General features: G+C 34.5%; 1 protein-coding gene across 2 annotated transcripts in view; it reads left to right on the forward strand.

The window, feature by feature from the left end:
- CNTNAP4 (contactin associated protein family member 4) overlaps nt 1–20,453 on the forward strand; it is a 219,476-nt gene that overhangs the window by 73,961 nt on the left and 125,062 nt on the right. For both annotated transcript variants that reach the window (XM_048291917.1, XM_048291919.1), the window contains exon 3: nt 4,855–5,048. In XM_048291917.1, the coding sequence (XP_048147874.1) occupies nt 4,855–5,048 (194 nt within the window). The remainder of the gene's footprint in view (nt 1–4,854; nt 5,049–20,453) is intronic.

The following is a 20,453-nucleotide window of genomic DNA, read 5'->3' on the forward strand; positions in this document are numbered from 1 at the left end:
TTTTGCTAATATACACTTCTTGCAATCATTGCAATTAAATATGCAAAAAATTGACAGAATTTAAACGTGGTATAAATTCTGGTGCTGGCTAAATTGTCTAATGAACTGTGTGTGAAGAAGCAGATGTTAAGGCATGTATGAGTGTGAACTGTTTTGTGGTTTACGTAACAATGTACGTGATGATAGTCAGAGCTGGATACGGAAAAAGTGGGGTGGTGTTCATACAAAGGGGCAATCTTTAAATCAGTTTCTATTCTATGTAGTTCAGAGTTTTTCAAATGAAGCAAAAATAGCCTGGCAGACTGATAGCTACAGAGAGAAAGTCCGAAAAGCTTGATCATCACCTAATAAATTTTCTGCCAGCAGGATTAAAAGTTTTAAACCTGATATAGCACTCCAAGTCCACTGTAGCAATACTCAGGTATTTTCTAACCTGGATTTGAGTTTTTTGTACCTTCTCTTCAGTTATTTCTAATTTTTTTATCTTGCAGATATTTGCTAACTTTGCTGATTTTTTTTTTCTATTTTCAATGTTAGCGATAATTATACTGTCACCCCAGTGAAGCTAAGGAAATAAGAAAATACAAGCTCTTTAAACACATATCCTAGCAGACAGGAACCAGGATAATGAAATAATACCCATTCAGTGCTGTGATTTGTTCATATTGATGGTCATGGGAGAGGGCAGAGGATATTTAACCTCCAGAAGCAAGAAAGGTAATATAATAGAATTCAAACGTCATATGAAGAGCATAAAAATGAAAGTCTAGAAATACAGGGTGTTATCTGAAGGGAAGCAAGTCTTCTCCTAGAAGTTCAGTGCATAAATCCAGGGTAGATTATAGTCTGCAATCTTGTTTATGGTTAGCAGTTGTAGTGACAAAGAAATTGCTGACTAAACTAATGAATGGCACCTCCTTGTCTAACTTCCGCAGAAGAGCACTGTGCATTGCTTGGAGTAAATGTTTGAGGAAACCCCAGTATATTTCACTTAGCTGACTTGAAAATAAATGTTATAATGTTGTAGAAACAGAAATCAAGAATAACGGAATTTCATAGGCAAAATTTGAAATATGAGAGATGCATGATTTCTTAGATTTTAAATCTAACCAAATTAATCAATTTTAATGCATTAAAAATACCAAAAGCTTAGTAATTTTTTCCATCATTTAACAGTCAATTCATTGATGAATATCACATAAAATGAAGGAGGCTGTTTATCAAATAGTACATAAAAGTGACTGATGGAAACTGTAAACTTTGATTTAATTGCTGCTAGGTTGAATGAACCAAGCCTCCTATTAGCTACCGATCCTTCATTTACTTATAAGCCAACAAATAAAGCTGGCAAGATCTTATAATTGAAGGACAGATGTTCATAAGTTAAGAAAAAGAGTTAGTACTTCAGAAAAATTATGAGGTTACTAAATATGTTCAATAAAGTAATGTACTTTTAAAAAGTTACACACGTGTACAAACACTTCACAAGCACTGGTATTTAAAAAAAAATATAATAGAAATGATAAGTGAAATAAAAAGATTTTATGTATTATCTGTGTGTTCAACTTCAAGTCAGCATGTCCTTCATAAAAAGGAACTGTGTAGAGCTTGGGGTTTTTAACAGAAATAAAGCATGAAACTTGCATGCTTGGGCAACTTGAATGTAGATTTTTTGGTATGTTGCATACAAATAATTTTAATATTGGCAAGAGACAGTGGAAAATAAAAAGGGTTATGCACCTCCTGAGATAAAGTTCAGAAAAAGGAACTCTAGATACAGATTGTCTTTCCTTTGAAAAATATTTTTCTGATTTGCTGTTAGTTCACAACAAAAGATGTTTCATCAGTCTCTGTTAAAACTTACATTCAGATGTAATTGAAGAAAGCATATGCTTTACATAAAAGACACGGACAAAAAGGAAAGAGATAACAGAAATAAGGTGAAGACTTCAAAGTCAATAATTCTAGAAGTTTAGAGATGACAAAATTATGCCCCTGTATATATTATTCTCTACCTCTGTGTTCATACATTTTGGCACAGCCTTGAATATACATGGTATCTGCATCCCTGTGAGAAGCTCTTTAGGATCTTCCCAGAAACATCCACACCATGCAGCATGAAATCTAACAAACAAGATCCTCTTGGCATCTGTTATGCAGCCAGCTTCTGTGCATCACCTTGGCCAGCTATATGCTACAGCCAAAAGTGACTACAGTTTGGTACAGTCATTAATCTTGCTGCAAGGACAGGACACACTGTGAAGAGTGCAGCATGAGAAGCTAACATGCTCTATTAGTGTTTCCTCCAGGACTGGACAAATGTTTCATATCTGTGATGCTTTGGGTGGCAGATGCTGGGAGGTCAGCTGGCTGCTGGACAGTCAGACAGGAGAGCTCATGAAGAGCCTTAAACAGATGAAGGCATTGTGTGAACCAGTGTCATGGTGTTTCAGGAAACATGTTGCAGCTTCGGCGTAGTGGTCCAGGCTTTGGCTTCATACAGGCTGTTGGAGACATCATGCTGCATCTGCTTGGTGGTTATTCTTTATGGATCTTATGTTGCATTGGTCAGAACAGGGCTGACAGATTACTTCTGGGTCTGCATATTTATTGTCATCTCTCAAATCAAATAGCCCTGACATTCTGTGAATGTCACTGTGTATCTGTGTCTCTTTCTCTTCTTTCCATAGGGTGTAGTGCAGCATGATGAGGGGGTATAGACTACGTGGTGGTATGCCTTGCAAAAACTTCTGGAAAACACAGAACTAAATACAGGAGTACTTACCTCAGGCTGGCAGCAAGTAGTACTGCCATAACAGGATGCTTTTCAGGCATTTTGGTTTACATCTTTCTGACTTCCATTACTTCATTCTGAAAAAAGTTCTGCAGTCACCAAGTGAAGATGTTTTGTCACAGAAGGGTTTTACAAATTATGTACTCAGCACAGTCTGCCAGACTGCTCCTGTTGACTTCAATTCAACCCTGCCTTTCAAGTGAAAAGTTCAAAAATGCCACCAAACTTAGCACAGCAACACATAATTCTAAGAAGGCTTTGAATACCACAGCACTGCAGAATGTTGCTGTAAGTGTACATGCATCAGCTGAGGATGGTAGTCAAGTTGGCAGTTAAGTCTTATGTGTGGTGTGTCACAGATAGAGTATATGAACTGATCATAGACCACTCTGCTTATGGCTGCGAGGACCTTTGTTTAACCTCTCATGCTGGCTGTTAACAGAGTTTTCTTTTTTGATGCCACCACACTGTCCTGCACAGCAACTAAAAGATGAAATGATGTGGTCATAAGGTTGGGCTTTGGAATCTGCATGTGAGTTAATTGAGATGCAGCCACTGAAATCACATATTTACATAAAATTCTAAATCCTGATTTAGATAAAGAGGAAAAAAAAAAATGCCCAGTATTTAACTCCATAGTTTTGATTCTGTTATATTTTAAATAGCTCATAAGTGTGTGTACAAGGAATTGTTACATATGTGGAACTTTATGTTTTTCTCGCAGTTCTTTCTACATGGCTGTCTAGAATGGACCTAACTTTTTGTGATTTATGCATATCTATATGATTTCCCACCATTTTATATTTGACAGTTTACATTCTTTAATTAAAATTCTTTTTTCTTTTTTGTTCCTGGAGGAGGTAATGTTAAGAACTTGACTCGTGACTCTAAACAGAATTAAGCAACATGTAGTATTTAGCTATGAATTTTTCTACATCTTGGAGCCTATACAAACATAAAATTGGATTGTAGCTAAGTGATTGTTGTGGAAACTAGATATATCTGTTCTGGTTCTGTGTATGTATGCTTTAAGAACTTTTCAAGGTGCCTCTTGCATTGTGTTTTGCTGAGTTAGATCTAAATCCGTCCTTAAATAATGGATATTTTTTAATTTTTATCCCACCATTCTCTAATAAAGCTCACCAGATGCTGTGTCTGAATACTTGCATATTTTGCAATGTAGTTCCATAAACCAATGCTTTTTCTTATGAGATTATTTGATACCTTCCCTTGACCTCTTCCAACCAGCTTTACAGGCAAGCTAGTAGCATGATCTGAGTAAATAAAAGCGAAGGAAGACAAAGGAGCACTGAATTGATATGATTTCTTCCTTTTAACATCTTTCTGATTAGTTAAAATACTGGAGAAGTGTAGCTCTACGTTTCGGGTGAAATTTTTTCTTTGCAGACCAGCGTGCCTGTGATTGAAACTGCATGTGTATACCTCATACTGTCTTACCATTTTGCTGACAAATTTCTTGGTCATTTTAAGAGGCACATGCAAATTTGTCATCTAACTGTGCTTTATTGCTTCATATGCAAATTTATATATCCAGGCCTCACAGAACAGAATCAGGGGAATCATCGAGGTTAGACAGGACATCTGGAGATTTTCTAGTTTACATAAAATGAAATTGAGATGTATATAACAAAAAGTCAAAATTCAGATTTTTTACTTGAACAGTCTAATTGATAAAAATTACTCTATAAAATTTATTGTAGAGAGAGAGAAAAGGGTGTGAGTCAATTGATAATCATTTTTAATAGTTATATTTGGTTACAAATATCTAGTAATCTGTGTAAATCTTCAGAATACTTGCTAAATAACACCATAAGAGTTTTGATGCAACTATATCTTGAATTAGTATCAGAGAATCATAGAATGGTTTGTGTTGGAAAGGACTTGTAATGATCATCTAGTTTGAAACCCCTGCCTTGGAGAAGAATATTTTTCACTAGATAATGCTGCTCAAATGAACTAATTTATTTTTGCATATACAAGTTTTGTGTTAACTTGCTTATTTTTAGAAATACATTTCACTCTTTTTCATTCTTTTTAAGGTGCTGGTGGCTGGTCTCCACTTGTGTCCAATAAATATCAATGGCTTCAGATTGATCTTGGTGAAAGAACTGAGATTACTGCTGTTGCTACTCAAGGTGGTTACGGGAGCTCAGACTGGGTAACAAGCTACATTCTGATGTTCAGTGACAGTGGTCGAAACTGGAAGCAGTATCGTCAAGAAGAAAGCATTTGGGTATGTTCTTTCAAAGCTGAGAATTAAGTTTCTGCGGAAGACTTAAAGGCGACTTACTACACATTGTTGCAAATCTGAGCAAAGCTGTAGAATATAAACAACTACACTAAAAGTGTTTAGATAACTAACTATACAAAGCAGTTTAGCTCTTGAAAAGATGAAAGACAGTAAAAAGCAAACAAATATCAAAAATCTGGTCTTAACAGTACTCCATTAAGACACAAGGAATTATTCTGAAGATTAAAAATGTACTACAAAACGTCTTTCGTCTTGCAATGTATGGCAAACTTGTTTTCCCAAAAGTATTGATCCCAGTGCATGAAACTTGGCTTTTAGTTGCAGTAAAAAAACAAAACAAAAAGAAGCAAAGCAAGTTGAAACAAAGGAAAACAAAACAAAACAAAACAAAGCACTTCGTTTATTTTTTCTAGAACGTTTAAACTAGAATGTAAGAATAAAATGAAACAACCAAAGAAATTAAAATCTGAACCCAGCAAATCCCAATCTATTTAAAAAAAAAGACCAAACTAAGCAATATTTAAGTTTTGGTCGTCAAATTCAGAATCTAGTTTCTGATGCTCTAACCCGTTTATCTCTGACTAGCTTTGTAACTGGTAATGTTAATTAATAAGCCATTAATAAGATCATCACCTTCTTTTTGCATGTATTTTAATGAGAGCAAAGGATACAATACCAGAGAGATGATGTCCAAAGTCTACATGAAAAAGTGGATTAAATGGTTTTAGAAAAGGGTTGCATCTTTCCTTGATCCCCAGTATTTAGCAGCTTGGACTAGTGGAAGAATATTGGATCTTGTGTTATATTATTGTATTCTGTCAAGTGAATTCTGTTCTTTTTGAACAGAGCTGATTAATTTCTAAATTTTTCTAAGCTTTAGACTTCATTTATTTCTTCCTGCAGTTAAACATTATGTTAAAATGTATTTCATTTTATGCGTTTTGATTTTGTTGACTTTTAATTCAAAATGTTCTTGTCGTTCTTACTGTCAAAACCCATCTATGGTATAATGAGATTATGCAGTGTTTTACTTGTTGCATAATTATCCTGCTTTTTGAATTTGCTACATACTTCCGCTTCAGACTGTGTTTTCATAACAAAGAGAAATAAATGATTTTCTAATCTATATGGCTGTGGGGAGTAAGAAAATCAGTCAACTTTCCAAATGTTAAATGAGCATAAGCCGCTACAATGTTGTCTTTGCTCATCTTAAGACAGACTGATAAAAAGATACCTGAGAGGTAGGGCAGCTTGATCTCTTTAATGACGACTCTTCTGAAATTTGATATTGGCATTGCAAACAATGATGCAGATCGTTATTTCTTGAATATTGCCACCAGTAAAATATCAAACGGAAGTTTTGAGAAATAGTTAAATGCTGATGCAGACATTGGATAAGGGGGTTTTTAGATCTTTAGGAGGGAAAAAGTGGAGCTTCAATTCCATCATCTCAAACTTAATAAAAAGTGATTATTTTAATGACTGCAATGCAGATTGAAGGTATGGCTTGCAGGCAGTAATGCATAATTCAAGGATACAAACCATCAAATTCGGGGACAGTCTATTGATCTTTTTTATGTATCTTTATTTAGGAGTTCTGCTTCTAGGGGAATATATTTCCTCTTTTCTAAACTAATATACAGATGTAGTCTTGGAGTGAAACTCTTAAATCCCTATTTATTTTATAGATTTTCTCTGACTGTTATCTCTTTATGCTGTCTTCTTAAATGAAGTTCTCAAGTTCATTAAGGCAAGGACATCCAACATTTAATAATATCTACTGTGTTACTGTATTATTTCTATCCTGTTTTTAACTGAGTAAATGGCCTGTTAAAAGACTATTTACCAGAAGTACTTTTTGGGGGTTTTTTAGTACTACTCTGCATTAGAATGATGGAAGATGTTCAGTTCTGAGGACCTTGTGTTGAAATCTTTACTAGACGTAAGGATTTTTACTTTGTAACCACTCTTTGTGGACTGAAGTAAGATACTTCTCTTGTCTGCAAATTTACCACTTCCTACTGTTTTTCTTTTCAGAAGTTACTTTTGAATTGTCTTTGTTTCCTTATGGCTTATCTTAAGGTTCTGAAACCCCTGTCACTGTGCAGCTATGACAGCTTTTTTGCGCACTGTAAAATTTTTGTAGCAACTGAGATGAAAGTGTACTATCTAGACATCTGCAAATGATCTAGTTATCACAACTCTCTTAAAAGTCTGTGGAGAGGGTATTTTTTTCTAAGGCTGGTTCCTCTGACCCTAGGTTTCTTTCTTAGGTTGAAGTGAACCATGTACAACTATTTCACCTTCCCCCACCTATAAAACACTTCATCACCTGTTGGTGCTGAATTTGCGTGTAAAAATTCTGAAGTTAAGTGAGATTAGCCTCTCTCCCTTCCCTGATGCTAAATATTAATTTTTTTTTTCATTTTTCTGTGTATTGGGAATTAGTTTAGAAGGAATCATGGTGACTGTAGTCTGTACTCATGCAATATATTTTGGTCTCAGTGTCCTAGTCTTCTCGTTGTACTGATGACCTAAATGTATGCCTTACTTGCTGTCCCATAGCTCTAGGAAGTTTCTATTTTATGTAGATTTTATTTATTGTGTAAGATCCGTTAATTTATTAAAGTAAGGTGGTTTTGAAAGACTAACTCCATTATATTAAATTTTTTGGACTCCTGTCACTGTAGATAAAGTATTGTTAAGTATTGTTAGGTATAGGTTCTAAGATAGAGTTTTTCTTCTTTCAACAATACATTTTGATTTTTGTCCTAGGAGATATTACTGTTACTGTCTTTTTAACGTTAACTGTAAGTATTTTCTGGCCTGTTCTTGATACGTATTGTAAGATTTTTTCAGTCAGAAGTTATTAGGATTAATATTTACATCTCTTTTAGGAATTGATACGGTTCTGGTCGAGATATAATTCTCAAGTGAAGTAGCTGTTATTAGTGGTAAAACACATGTTTTTGCACAGAAATAATTCCCTTTGATAATGGTTAGTTTAATCTTGGAAAGAAATTAATTCAACACAATTTTATATTTTCTCTAATTTTACCATAAATATAAAAGTGTTTGAATAAGACATGTTGTGTCATTTTACATTCTTCAATCTTTTTATCATGTTCCTATTCCTTAGAATGTAGTTTCTGATGCAGTAAAGTTCAAACTCCCAAGCCCAATCTTTTGCATGGTTCTTTTTTAACTTTAAAATGAGCAGAGGCCTCAGATCTCTTTGTTTATTAAGGTATCAGCTGTTTTTGTCTGGAAATGATGATTCTTTTCAGTTTTCTTCTTTCAGGCTTCAGGAGGTTTACAGTAAACATCGTAAAAATGTATGTTACATTTTGGTCAAGAAGTGCTAGGAAACTTTATGTCTTTGAATACTACCTTTAATAGAGGTACTGCTATTCATTTTTCTTTCTAATTTGTATTTGTATTTTTCCTCATAATTCTAGCTATCATCACCTGTATTTTATTTGTGAAGAATCTCCTATTGTAATTATATTTATCTATTTGGGGCCGTGTTTACTGGTCCTGTTCACTAGTGTAGTTTCTGGGTTTAACTAAATTCATAGTTTTGTATGACAACAGTTTTTGTGCTATGTACTCTCTCCTTAACATTGCTAATTGCTCTTTTAAAAGGAGAGTAATAAGATAAAGAGATTAAAAGGTAGGAGTTAAGAGGGGGAAGAAGGATAGCAATTCACAGTTTAAATAACAAATTTCCCATGGCTGATAATTTCAGTAAAAACATGAGTGATCTAACTTATGGAGAAATGCATCTGAATGTTATTCATTAGCAGGAGTTTTGAAGAACAAAAGAAATGCAATTTCTCTTTGATTTAATGTTGACTACTTCTTCTCTAACACACTTATGGAAATACACATATATTCAACCTTCAGTTTTGTGGATTTTTTTTTCCTGCAAGAATAATGATTTGTCCATTCCACAGCTTCAGTCGAGTTTTCACTTTCATTTGTTTTGAATCTTCCTTTTAAAAATTATTTCCAAAGAGAGAAATTAAAACTAATAAAAATACTTAGCTAAAATTTGGGGAAATTATGGCCATTTTAGTAAATTCTCTTTCAGAAGACAAATTTGTTTATTTCTGTTTATTTTTGTACATATATGTGAGTTCTGAGGTCTATCGGTCGTTTTATTTAACTTAGCTGAAGTTAAAACTGGAGGTTTGTTTTATCATAATATCCTCTACTCCATGAGTTCGCATAGAAGTATTTTCACTGTAACAGTTACTATTCTAACAGTATGTAGCATAATTTCATGAATGGTGAAGAATTAATTGTGTATGCATTGCTACACATATTTGCAGCTACATTTCTAAAGGAATTGGGGTTTTATATTTTACTGAAGATGTATATCTTATTTACATGGTGTAAAATAACTCAAAATTATGCAAATTTACAGGTTAAGAAATACTGAATCACAAATGTTCTATGATAATCACATTATATGTTTCAAGAGTGCGCTGTTTTGATAAAGCTGGTGACTCTTTCTTAGACTCAGTGATTCATATTTGCTATGATCCTCGTCCTTAGAGAGCAGAGTCATCATTCTTGATCATAATTTGCTTCACTTTAAAAGCAAAAGACTGTACAAATATGTTACTTTTTTGGACTTCCGCTAATTACTTTTTGAACCCAAAAGGTTTTTCTGTTGATTCCTTCTGCAAGCCAAGGCAAAGATAATTTCTGTGGGTACTCTATCACTACATTTTCCATAGGTACAGTTTTGAAATATTGTGACTTCAGAATGCCTGACACTTTTTCTGTTACTCAGAGGAAAGAGAGAACCTCTTTATCTATGAGTTAAAGTAGGGCATATAGTAATGACCCCCATGGGGGACCCGTGCTGGACCACTGTGTAGCTGAAGGACTACACACCATGGAAAGGGCATATGCTGAAGTACAGGAGAGTGTGAGGAGCCACCTCCCTTAAAGAGAAACAGTGTGGCAGAAACAACTTCTCATGGAAGGTATCCCTGCCCATGGCAGGTGTGTAAGGACTAGGAGATAATCTTTAAGGTCTCTTCATCCAACTGGCCCCAGCCCATGAATCCAGCCTGTCTGTATACCTCAGTAGAGCTCTCTACTCTCCAGCAGATCAACATGTCTGCCCAGCTTGGTGTTGTCTCTGAACTGACTAAAGGGGCCCTTGATGGTGTCTGTTGATTGGGGAGAGATGCTGGGGAATGCAAGAAGAGGCAGGAAAAAACAAAGGAGGAAAATATTCTTAACTTGGGGTAAAAGGAGCTTGAAGGGAAATATAAAATTAAGTATGAAGAAAGTCAGAGATACAAGGAATCTTGGGTGGAATAATACAGACAGGAGACTACTGTGCGAATGCCTTTGTGAAACTGGTTGCATGCATAAACTTCCACTTATGATGAGGACATTTTAATATTTATTTAAAACATTAAAAATTTCTCAACTTACCTTCTGAGCTTTTGCATTTCTCTATCTACTTCTGTTTTAAAAGCACTCTGACCACAGTGCTATTTTTAGACACTTCAATGGCAATCTAATAGGGCTAATTTTGCAGTCACAATGATTAATGTTCTGTATTAAAGTAACTTGTATTAGTTTAAGAGATGAATGCATGCATCAAGGTTAACCTGTCCCAGAATGTTTAAGATAAGTTAAAAGGAAGAAAAAAAGGTTGAAACATCAGCAAAAAATGCAGTGCCTTAAATAAAATCTATATAATTCTTGTGGGTAAACATTAAAGGCATTGTTAATGCCATAATGGGTGAAATATATATTGTCACTATATATATTATGGCAGACCATATGTGAAAAAAAATTCCACACGCACATTTAAAAAGTGTGTATTTAAACAAGGACAGCAAGATGCTTTGAAAATACACAAATCCAGAAGCATGCAGAAGTAAATATTCTCCAGATTTAGATATTCACAGGTTATTTTAAATGTATGTGTTAATGTTGCAGTCATTAAATTAACATCAGCTTTGGGAAAGAAATATAAATATGTTGGGATGATACTTTGTTTTTTTAAAGATTTCTGCTATGTAAACTATTACCTATGTACTAGACTTGGTTTCTGGGACTGATCTTGATCAGAATTGTTTTTTGGAAGTTGCCAGATGCATCGTAAGCAATAGAAAAGCAGCAGCAACTTCCTGTATTTGCAAGAGAAACAAGAGAAGCAAGAGAAACAACAAGCAGCCAGTTCTTTGCTTCTGCCTTTTCTGCACGTTTAGTTAGTGAGTTTGTGCTATAAATGACTTTGCACTTCTAAGAAGCAGAAATCCTGTAAATCACAGTGCTATTATCTTGAGTTGTTTTAAGTTAAAAATAGTGCTTTTTCATTAAGGTAATTATTTTTTTAGACCTATGATTATCTGTACTCTAAATATATTGATGCTAGTGCACCATTTTTCCGTGAAAATAATTCACTGTGATAGTTGATGAATTATTTTGTATTGTATTTACTTATTGGTTATCTTTTAAACAATAACAATATAATATTCATATGCATATGGAAAATGCCACAGAAAGTATTAGAACTACAAAAAAAGAAAAAAATTAATTCTTCATCTCTCCTCTCAGGTGTTGGCTGCTCTAGAGTGATATTGCACTGATCCCTATCATTCTCATTCTAATATGAGAAGCTTGTGCTTGAACACATATGCCTGCCTGAAAATTACTTATGATGGATGAGGAAAATTGTGCTATGGCTGGGAAAACATTGTCCCTATTTTCTGCAACAGGCAGATTGTGAGCTTGAAGAAATTAAGCTGTCTTTGAAGAAAGCATTTCACCTTCATAGTCAGAATGGAGTGTGTTCAGTGTGCTCAAAGCTTACTGGGCAAGTAAGTAGTAGCACGCCACACATTCAACTTCTCTCTTGTTTATTTCAGCCACTCTCTTTAAATATAGCAAAAATACTTTCAGAAATGGAATTCAGACCTAATTTGGAAGAATCTCTCTGTCATACATGGATTTTTTTTATGCCTAGTATAATTCCTGAGGTTTAAATTTAACCAAAGTGAAAGAACTGATTTTTTATAAAAACTTTGGTCATTGAACTTCAGAGAAAACCTCAAATTATTTTGAGTATATAATATCTTAGCTCTAGTATTGTGATGGTCATGCCATTTTAATAGTTTATGACTTAATAGTATATTATGTTTACAATGCAGTCATATTTGTATCATTTTCCCATTTCCCTTTTAGACACTTAAATTTCCTTCAGAAAACTTTTTAAACATTGAAATTACTGAGTCCTAAAAGTAGAAATAGGAATTTGGAGATCTAAGTGTTTCTTGAACTTGGGAGCTCCAACACACACTTAGATGCCCAAATTCCTAGTTCAGCTTTTAGGAATCTGAGTTTTGTCCGTAGTATTTTATTGTTTTCAAGCCAAACTTCATCTGTTACTGCTCTTTCTCTGTATCTGCATTTCTATAAAACAGATGCCATGGCTAGTAATCTACTTCTCTTCCATAATTGAATGATAGTTTTCAGGCTACTGTAGATCTGCCATTATTCTTTTGTAGCTGTTCTGTTGCACGAACACAGCAGAAGCCCCCTTTATGTCTTGCGCTGTGTGACCTAATGTGGAATAAGAAATTGCCACCCTGCTGTATGATCCAACATGAGCTGTTTAGTGTGCAACATCACACTTGCATTGTGGACCCATGCCTAAGCATTCCCTGGAAACCTACATAACCTCCGTGTTGTAATTTGTTTATGTAGTTAAGGTTGTAAATAATGGGGGAGAATTATCTTCTGAACACTGTTAGAATACAGAGACTTTTTGGGAAAAAAGTTGAAACCTATTCCCAAGGTATTTTTCTTAATGCACAAATATAGCTTAAATATAGGGTGAATCACAGAATGGTTGGGGTTAGACAGGACCTCTGGAGGTCATCTCTTCCAACCCCCCTGCTAAAGCAGACACATCTAGAACAGGTTGCACAGAATAGGTGGATTTTGAATGTCTCCTTAGAGAAGGAACCACACCCTCTCTGGGCAACCTGTTTTAGTGCACTTGCTTCCAGAGGTCTGGGATCCCCGAGGCCTGCCCTTAGCAGCACAGACTAAACTGAAGAGTGTCTGCTCCTTCTCTGTGTCCTTTGTCACCAGGACACCTACCTCATTCTGCATCAGACCCACATTTTCCCTAGTCTCCCTTTTACTACCAATGTCCTTGACATGCCTTGCCAGATTTAATTCCAAATAGACCTTAACCTTCCTTGTCACATTCCTGCACCCTCTGAAAATGAAATCTCTATGTTTAAGACAGACAGTTACACAAAAAGACCTTTTTTGGGACAATGAACACAATTTCTGTTGATTTTTGAAGTAAAATGTTCATATACCTCTTAGTGTAAATGTCTTATTTTGTCAACGTCACCTTCAACTGATACTGATCTGACCGGTAGCTTGGTAAAAAACTCCACTGTGTGTATTTTTTTAGTTGTCTAAGATTCCATGTGATCATCATATCTACGTAGCCTTGGTAATGGCATAGAATTTGCTAAAGCTTTACAAGCTTGTACTTTTTATATTTTTGATTCATTATTGGAAACTTGAATCATGTAAGGACAAACAAGATTAGTAACCTGTATATCAATACTGTGTACTTTCTCGTTTCTATATTTTAGGGCCTTTTCATAAATGGAAAGGAATGTTACTTCTCTACTGGACATGTACTTAAATCTTTAGCATCTTGCATTTATATGCTGAACATGGAACTAGGTTTTATCCTCTAGTAGACTGGTGTTTAATCCATTTAAATCTACATTTTCTGTTGCCAGACAGTGACATTTGCTACCACTTTTTTTAAAGGTCATTGGTAAGGAGGTTTGAATGAACCTTATAGCATATTTCGTCTCTTGTACAAAACTTGCTAGATTTAAACTGTGTAAGGAATATTTCAGTGTGTTTTAAATAGGTGATTCGGCACCTATAGCAACACTATTCATATCTACTGTGTGATCAGTTCTATACTTTGAAAATTCAGTTAATACCTTATTCTTTCCTACTTCTTAAATTGCCTTATTTTTTCAAGGTCAAGTAGCCTTAATTAAAATATTACTGACAAGAACTACCTGAATGTGCCTCAAGGAGCCCTTTCCTCTATTTTTCTGTGTAGTTATCTGTGAAGATGCTAGCTGGAATTTCATGGGTTTTTGATCTTCAGAACTCAGTCAAAGTATCAGAACAGTTTCATGAAACATTCTAACTTACAGCATTTAACTTATTTTAAACAAAAGTTTATCAGAAGTTTTTATTTCCTATATCTGTTATTTATCTGCACATTTTTCAGCAGATTTCCTTGTGTAAAGCTCACATCTTTAAACAGGAATTGAGCATAGAGACTTTTTTGGGTACACTTCAGTAACTTCCATAATTTTCAGTGAAAACATCTGAGTTTTATTTTTACCTGTTAGATAAAGTTTTATTTGGGTTAGTAGACAGGTCATGGATTCTGTATATATTTGTCAGTCTTACTATGACATTCTATGTTGTAGAAGACATCAGAGAATTTCCTATGGGATTCCGCGGCATTTGCAATAATCATATTTTTTAACTAGCTGGCTGTGCAGATTTTTCCTATAATCCCAACATTCATTGTTATTTATTAGGGTAACTGACAGAACATTTTAGGACAAATTATAGTAACCTCACTGCATAATATCATGAATCTGTATCAGGTAGTTGTAGATGCGCTAAGCCCTTAGTTAAAGGCTTCTATGCTCTTTATGGAATATTAAGAACTAAGTGGTGTTAGTGTCTAGTCATAGATAGAAACTGGAGTCAGCATGGAACTTTTCTTCGTATTTGTGAGCTATTAATTTACCTTTGTTACAGATTTATACACTCCTAGAAATACATCTTTTTAAGCCTTATTGACAGGTTGCTCTTCTATGAACCACCATTATTTAAAATTTCAAATGGATTACATTAAAAATAACCAGCTTGATAAGTTCATTACCATATTCCCTTTCCTCAGTTTCCTGTGTTTTATTAAAGAATCATAATAGTTACGTGATGCAGTGTAAATTGAAATATGAAATATTTCTTGAGTAAGGAACTGTGTTCTACTGTGAGAGGTACATGACTGTTAATGACAAGATCTGTTTTCTGTTCATGGTTCGTGGGCTAAGGTTGAATGCATCACTTCCTGTCTAGGTGGCAGTATAATCAAATATTTTGCAAATATATTGTTATTCAGTATCTTTAACTACTTGCAACTGTGATATGAATGCAACACTGTAAAAAGTAATATGTAACTATGCACAATACCTAATGGGAAAATGTTTAACTCTATTTTAAAGAAGATATTTTACTTGATTGTATCTAGGATAGAGGGAGGTGAATTAAGAAATAAAACTGAAAGAGGAAGGATAAGCATTAGTGGGACTGGAGAAGCTAGACTGCACTTTTGTGGGTGATACAAAAATAATTTATTCTTTTTCCTCTTGTTCCCTGCCTGATTTTTCTGATAATATCATTATCGAAGTCCTGGAAGATCTCTCTGTGGACAGAAAAGAAAACTACCATGCTGTTTCAGTTGTCAATATATGGTCTGTTCCCTCACTGTTTTCCACTGTAGTACACAACATACTGATTGTCTGATGTCTTCAATTTGGACATTGATACTTTTTGTTGGTGTTGACTACATACAATATTTTAAGTGAAAGATGCTCTAAGCTAAATTATGATGGGAAAAAAAAATCTGTTTAGTTTCTTTATTAAAATCTTGGTGTTAACAAAAAGGACTTTACTTGTACTTACATTACTGAGGTAAATCTTTAAAGATTACAATGCTGTAATGGATCCTTGCTTGTTAAATTTCAGAGTATGTAGTGCACATTAATGCTACCATTCAGATTTGATTTTATTTTATTTTAAGGGAATATTAATCATAAAGTCTTTTCCCTAAGCTTTTATATTATTTACATAAACATGAGAAGTGTTAATAGTATTTTGGCTGATACAGTGAGAAGGATGTTAAAGACCTTTTCAGTGGCATACCAATGTCATCAGAAAACTGATGATGTATATGCACCGTCCTTTAGAATTTATTATTAATTGATTTCCAGGCAATTTAATCACATGGCAAATGCAGCATCTAGAAATATTAAACAGGTAAAATAATGTAAATGGAAGAAGAGTAACTCAGTTTCTAATTCAATGGAGTTAGTAGGTTTGTTTGGGTTTTTAATAGATGAAGTATGCAAAGCGTGCTGAGAAGAAATTAATGATGTTGACTAAAATTATCCAAGTTAAGCACTTTTTTTGAAATGTTGTTATTTTGTATTTTTTTTCTTATCACTTCTGACCTCTTAAGAAAGCCAAATTGATTTATCCGTATTGTTCTGTTTGAGGTGATAAACTTTGGCCATATCAGATCATTCATTGAAATGTAGATCTATACTCACTATGTTAAAAACCCAGTGTTCTTATTCTTGCTGACCCTTCCATTCAGTTACGGAAACATACTGATACCAACCTTTTTTAGACACATGTTTTCTGCATTATGCTTACTGTGTTAGGCTTGTTACATATTTTGGGAATTTCTGTTTCCCAACACACCCCCTTTTCTTAAGATTACTAAGATGAATAAAGAACAGAAAATACAGTAATAGAAGTTGGCTTGCCTTGGAAAAAGCATAGGTCTGGAGAAAGCAATGAGGACATTTTTTCTTGTAGGAGAGGTAGAGTAGTTGTATATCTGTTTGGTAACTTCTTTATATTTAGTGATTTCATAGATAAGTTTTTAATTTATTTTTGCAAATTCTTTGAAGGACTGTGTGGTATTAGTGGATTATTATTATTTTTCAAAGACTTCAGGGCTTTTGTTATCTATAGCTCTCTTAGTTGCTCAGAGAGGTTGTGGGTGCCTTATCCCTGGACGTGTTCAAGGGCAGGCTGGATGGGGCCCTGAGTAACCTGATCTAGTGAGTGGCAACCCTGCCCATGTCAAGAACTAGATGATCTTGAAGGTCTCTTCCAACCCAACACCATTCTATGGCTCTGTGATTATATGATCATTTCAGCTGTTGTACTTACAGGACCACTGCTTCACTGCATTACGATTTGATCTCACAAAAGGTACTATGCAATATTCTTAGTCTGAGTCTAGGCTGGTGTGTGGGTGGCCTAATGTCTCAATCACTTTCAAAGAAAACTGTGGATGAGAAGCTTAATTCTGAGCTTAATTCACATCAGTTCCATAGCAGGATGCAGTCTGCAAAAACAAAATAAAAAGATCTAATACAAACAAAACAGTCTCTTCCTGCTTCCTCTTCCCCTTTGGTAAGTGAATCCTTGCCCTCTGAAGCAAAACAAAGAGTCTATCTAGTTTAGCTAACCTTGTCCTATTAGAAAACCGTAGCTTTGTGAATGGTCAGGTGTTTCCAATTACTGAGAAATCATAAAAAACTGCCAACATTCATAAAAAACATTCAGACAAACATATTCTAAGCAAAGGCTCTACCTTAAAGGCATCAGTTAGAAAAAGAGGCAGTTAGTTTATGGAGAGAAAAAGCTTTTGCTCCATATTATGAAATATTCAAAACAGTTACTTTGTTATTCTTTCACATATTTATGAAGCACTATGCAATTCTAGCCAATCATCTGAGGAGAATAAAACAACTCTGTATGAGAAAATATTCTACTGAAAAATAAAAAAAAAATATTTTTTTCAACAGTATGCAATGCAGATTACCTAGGCACCTAAGGTCACTGACATAACTACAGGTGAAAGTGAGGTACATTAGCACAAGTTCACTGAGTGCAAGCAGTATGAATTATTTTCCATTTTTTTAGTGATTGGAAAAGAGAAAAAGAATGGAAAAGTGTTTTGAGCTTTTATGCATGGTTTTGCTGATTTAACTGTTTGTTTTGCCACAAAGAGATACATATATCTATATTAGCCTTGGCATGGCAAGTTTTAACAGCTGTATCAGTTACTTTTATGAATCTGTTCATCATAGTCAAACATACACTATATTACCCTTTCAAACAACTCCATCTTTCAAAATTTAGAATGCATTATTCACCTCCAGACAGAAATATTTGGGAATTTATTCTTGTTAAGAGCCATTAGCTGTCATGCACTTCAGTCTCTCACAATTCAAATCGGCAATGACAAATGACCTTGAAAATTTTAATCAGTGGAATGCAAAATTTATCAGATATGTCCAAAAGAGTTTTAGCATTGAACATATCCTCAGTTGTTGCTGATTATGTTTTAATACCTGTTTGGTCTTAGTGTTTTTTGCTACTGTATTGTTGTATGTGGTGGAGTTAAAAAGAAAAGTAGAAAGGTCAGACTTCACCTCTGGTCCCTAGGAAAATACACAGTAGTTTATTTTGAGAAGTGAGGGATAGTGAAAACTTACTGTATTTCAAACTCTTTATTTGTGAAAACAAAAGAGTTATCTTTTTTTTCCCCTTCAGTGAATGAATCCCCAGAAACATGCAGAATCATGTCTAAAGCTACAGAAGGATATTATTAAGACACCAGAAGAATATTATTAAGACACAGATGTCTTAACCACTACCAGTCATCACACAAATGTCATAAGGAAAATTGTCCAGTGCAATTTTTTGTCAAGATTTAATGAATTGATAATGTATAGGGAAGTAAAGTGGTGAGTTTATGTGATGAGTTTACGAGAATGTGCTTGCTGCAAAGTTATGACCCTGTAAGACCCCGAATCATTTGAATTTTAAAATGAGAGACCCAAAGACAGGCTTTACTTAATGCAGGGGAAAGACTGAGATTTAAAGTGGATATTTTTCATACTTTTTCACCCAGCAAAATCAACAAGTTGGGCAGACTCTTCTTGCAGGATTTTACACCTTGTTTTTGATGTATATTGCCTAGAGTGTATTTAATTAGCACTGGACACACATGACTTCTTCAGGTTTTTCTTTTTTAAGGCTGAGTCTAGGTTTCAGAGGGTTATCATAGCCATGAAAGTTGGCTGTGAGAAAATTTGGAATCTTCCACTTGAAAATTCACCCATTTAATCTCTTCTTCATATCTTAATTTTGTTTTGCTTTTTATAAAACCAGACTGAAGTAAGTCACAGATAAGAGATGATGAGTTGCATATCTGAAGTTTAAATTAATCTATAAAACTGTGTGGCTTGATTTAATATTCAAATAAGTGATTAGATTGGTCTTATGATGTCTTCACTACTTAGACTCTCTTATGGAAAGTTGCTATTTTTGTATACTGGAGAATGAGCAAAAGAAGTGGTCAATTTTGTTGTTGTTTTTTGGGGGACCCTTTTTTCCTGTTAGATGTCAGAGATTTTTCTTTCTGCACAGTTTCCTTCTCTATTTTAGCTTATGGAGTTATAAAAGTTTTCTTTTGAATTTGAGCAGGTGCAATGTTCTACTCAGGCCAGTAAGAGTTGTAGAAGGAGGGATTTGTGGTGATCTCGACAGCAGAAATTTTCCCTCTCTTCTTTGCATTGCTGAAAATTGCAAGCATTCTGGTTTCTCTTCCTGGCTGTCCATCAATCTTCATCACATTCTGGCACACAGAGTTGGTGGTGAGAGTTGAAAGAATTTCAGATTCAGGACAGCAGTTTTATCCTTAATGTTTCTCAGACTGAAAAAATTGCCATCATAAACTCAATTGTCCCAATTGTCTTATTTTTTATCAATAGTAGAGCAGTAAAGAACTAAAATTAGCAACTTAGTGAAGTGAAAATACATATCTAATCTTACCAGGGTCTGAAACACTGTCTTCATGTACCCATGTGTCTCTTTGTTTCTCCTTTTACAGGACCCTTAAATTAGACTTAGTGGAATGCCTAAGGGTGGAAATCTTGAATCTGGGGCAGAATAACATTTCCCAGAAAATGTCACCATTCCTGAAGATACCTGTGAAGTAATTTAGGCAATTCCTATAATTTAACGTAGTTGATAATAAATAATCTCTTTTGCTAACATGACAAAAACTGAGAATGTTAACTGAAAAAAAAATTGCTTCTGTCTAAAACTAGAGATCTCTATACATCTCTTGTCTCTATTCTGTCACTGGCCATGATATTATTAAACCTTAACGTAAGTAGTAGTTTGAGAACCCTGTATTGAGCCATTATGCCTGTGCAAATAATGTTTTTACATTAGGGAAACAGTAAACTTAGAAAACAGTACAACTACCTGTGGGGTCTGGCTGCCAGACAAGAACACCTTGTTCTCATACACAGAATAAGTAAGTGTTCCTGAGTAACCAATTCAAAATTTTACCTCCTAATTCTTTGTAACATTTATAGAGTCATAGAATCTATAATTTTGGTTCGAAAACACCTCTAAGAACATTGAGCCTAGCTATAAACCAGATACTGCCAAGAGTACTACTTCACTAGG

The sequence above is a fragment of the Corvus hawaiiensis genome, chromosome Z (genome assembly GCF_020740725.1).
Source record: "Corvus hawaiiensis isolate bCorHaw1 chromosome Z, bCorHaw1.pri.cur, whole genome shotgun sequence".
Taxonomy (NCBI): Eukaryota; Metazoa; Chordata; class Aves; order Passeriformes; family Corvidae; genus Corvus; species Corvus hawaiiensis.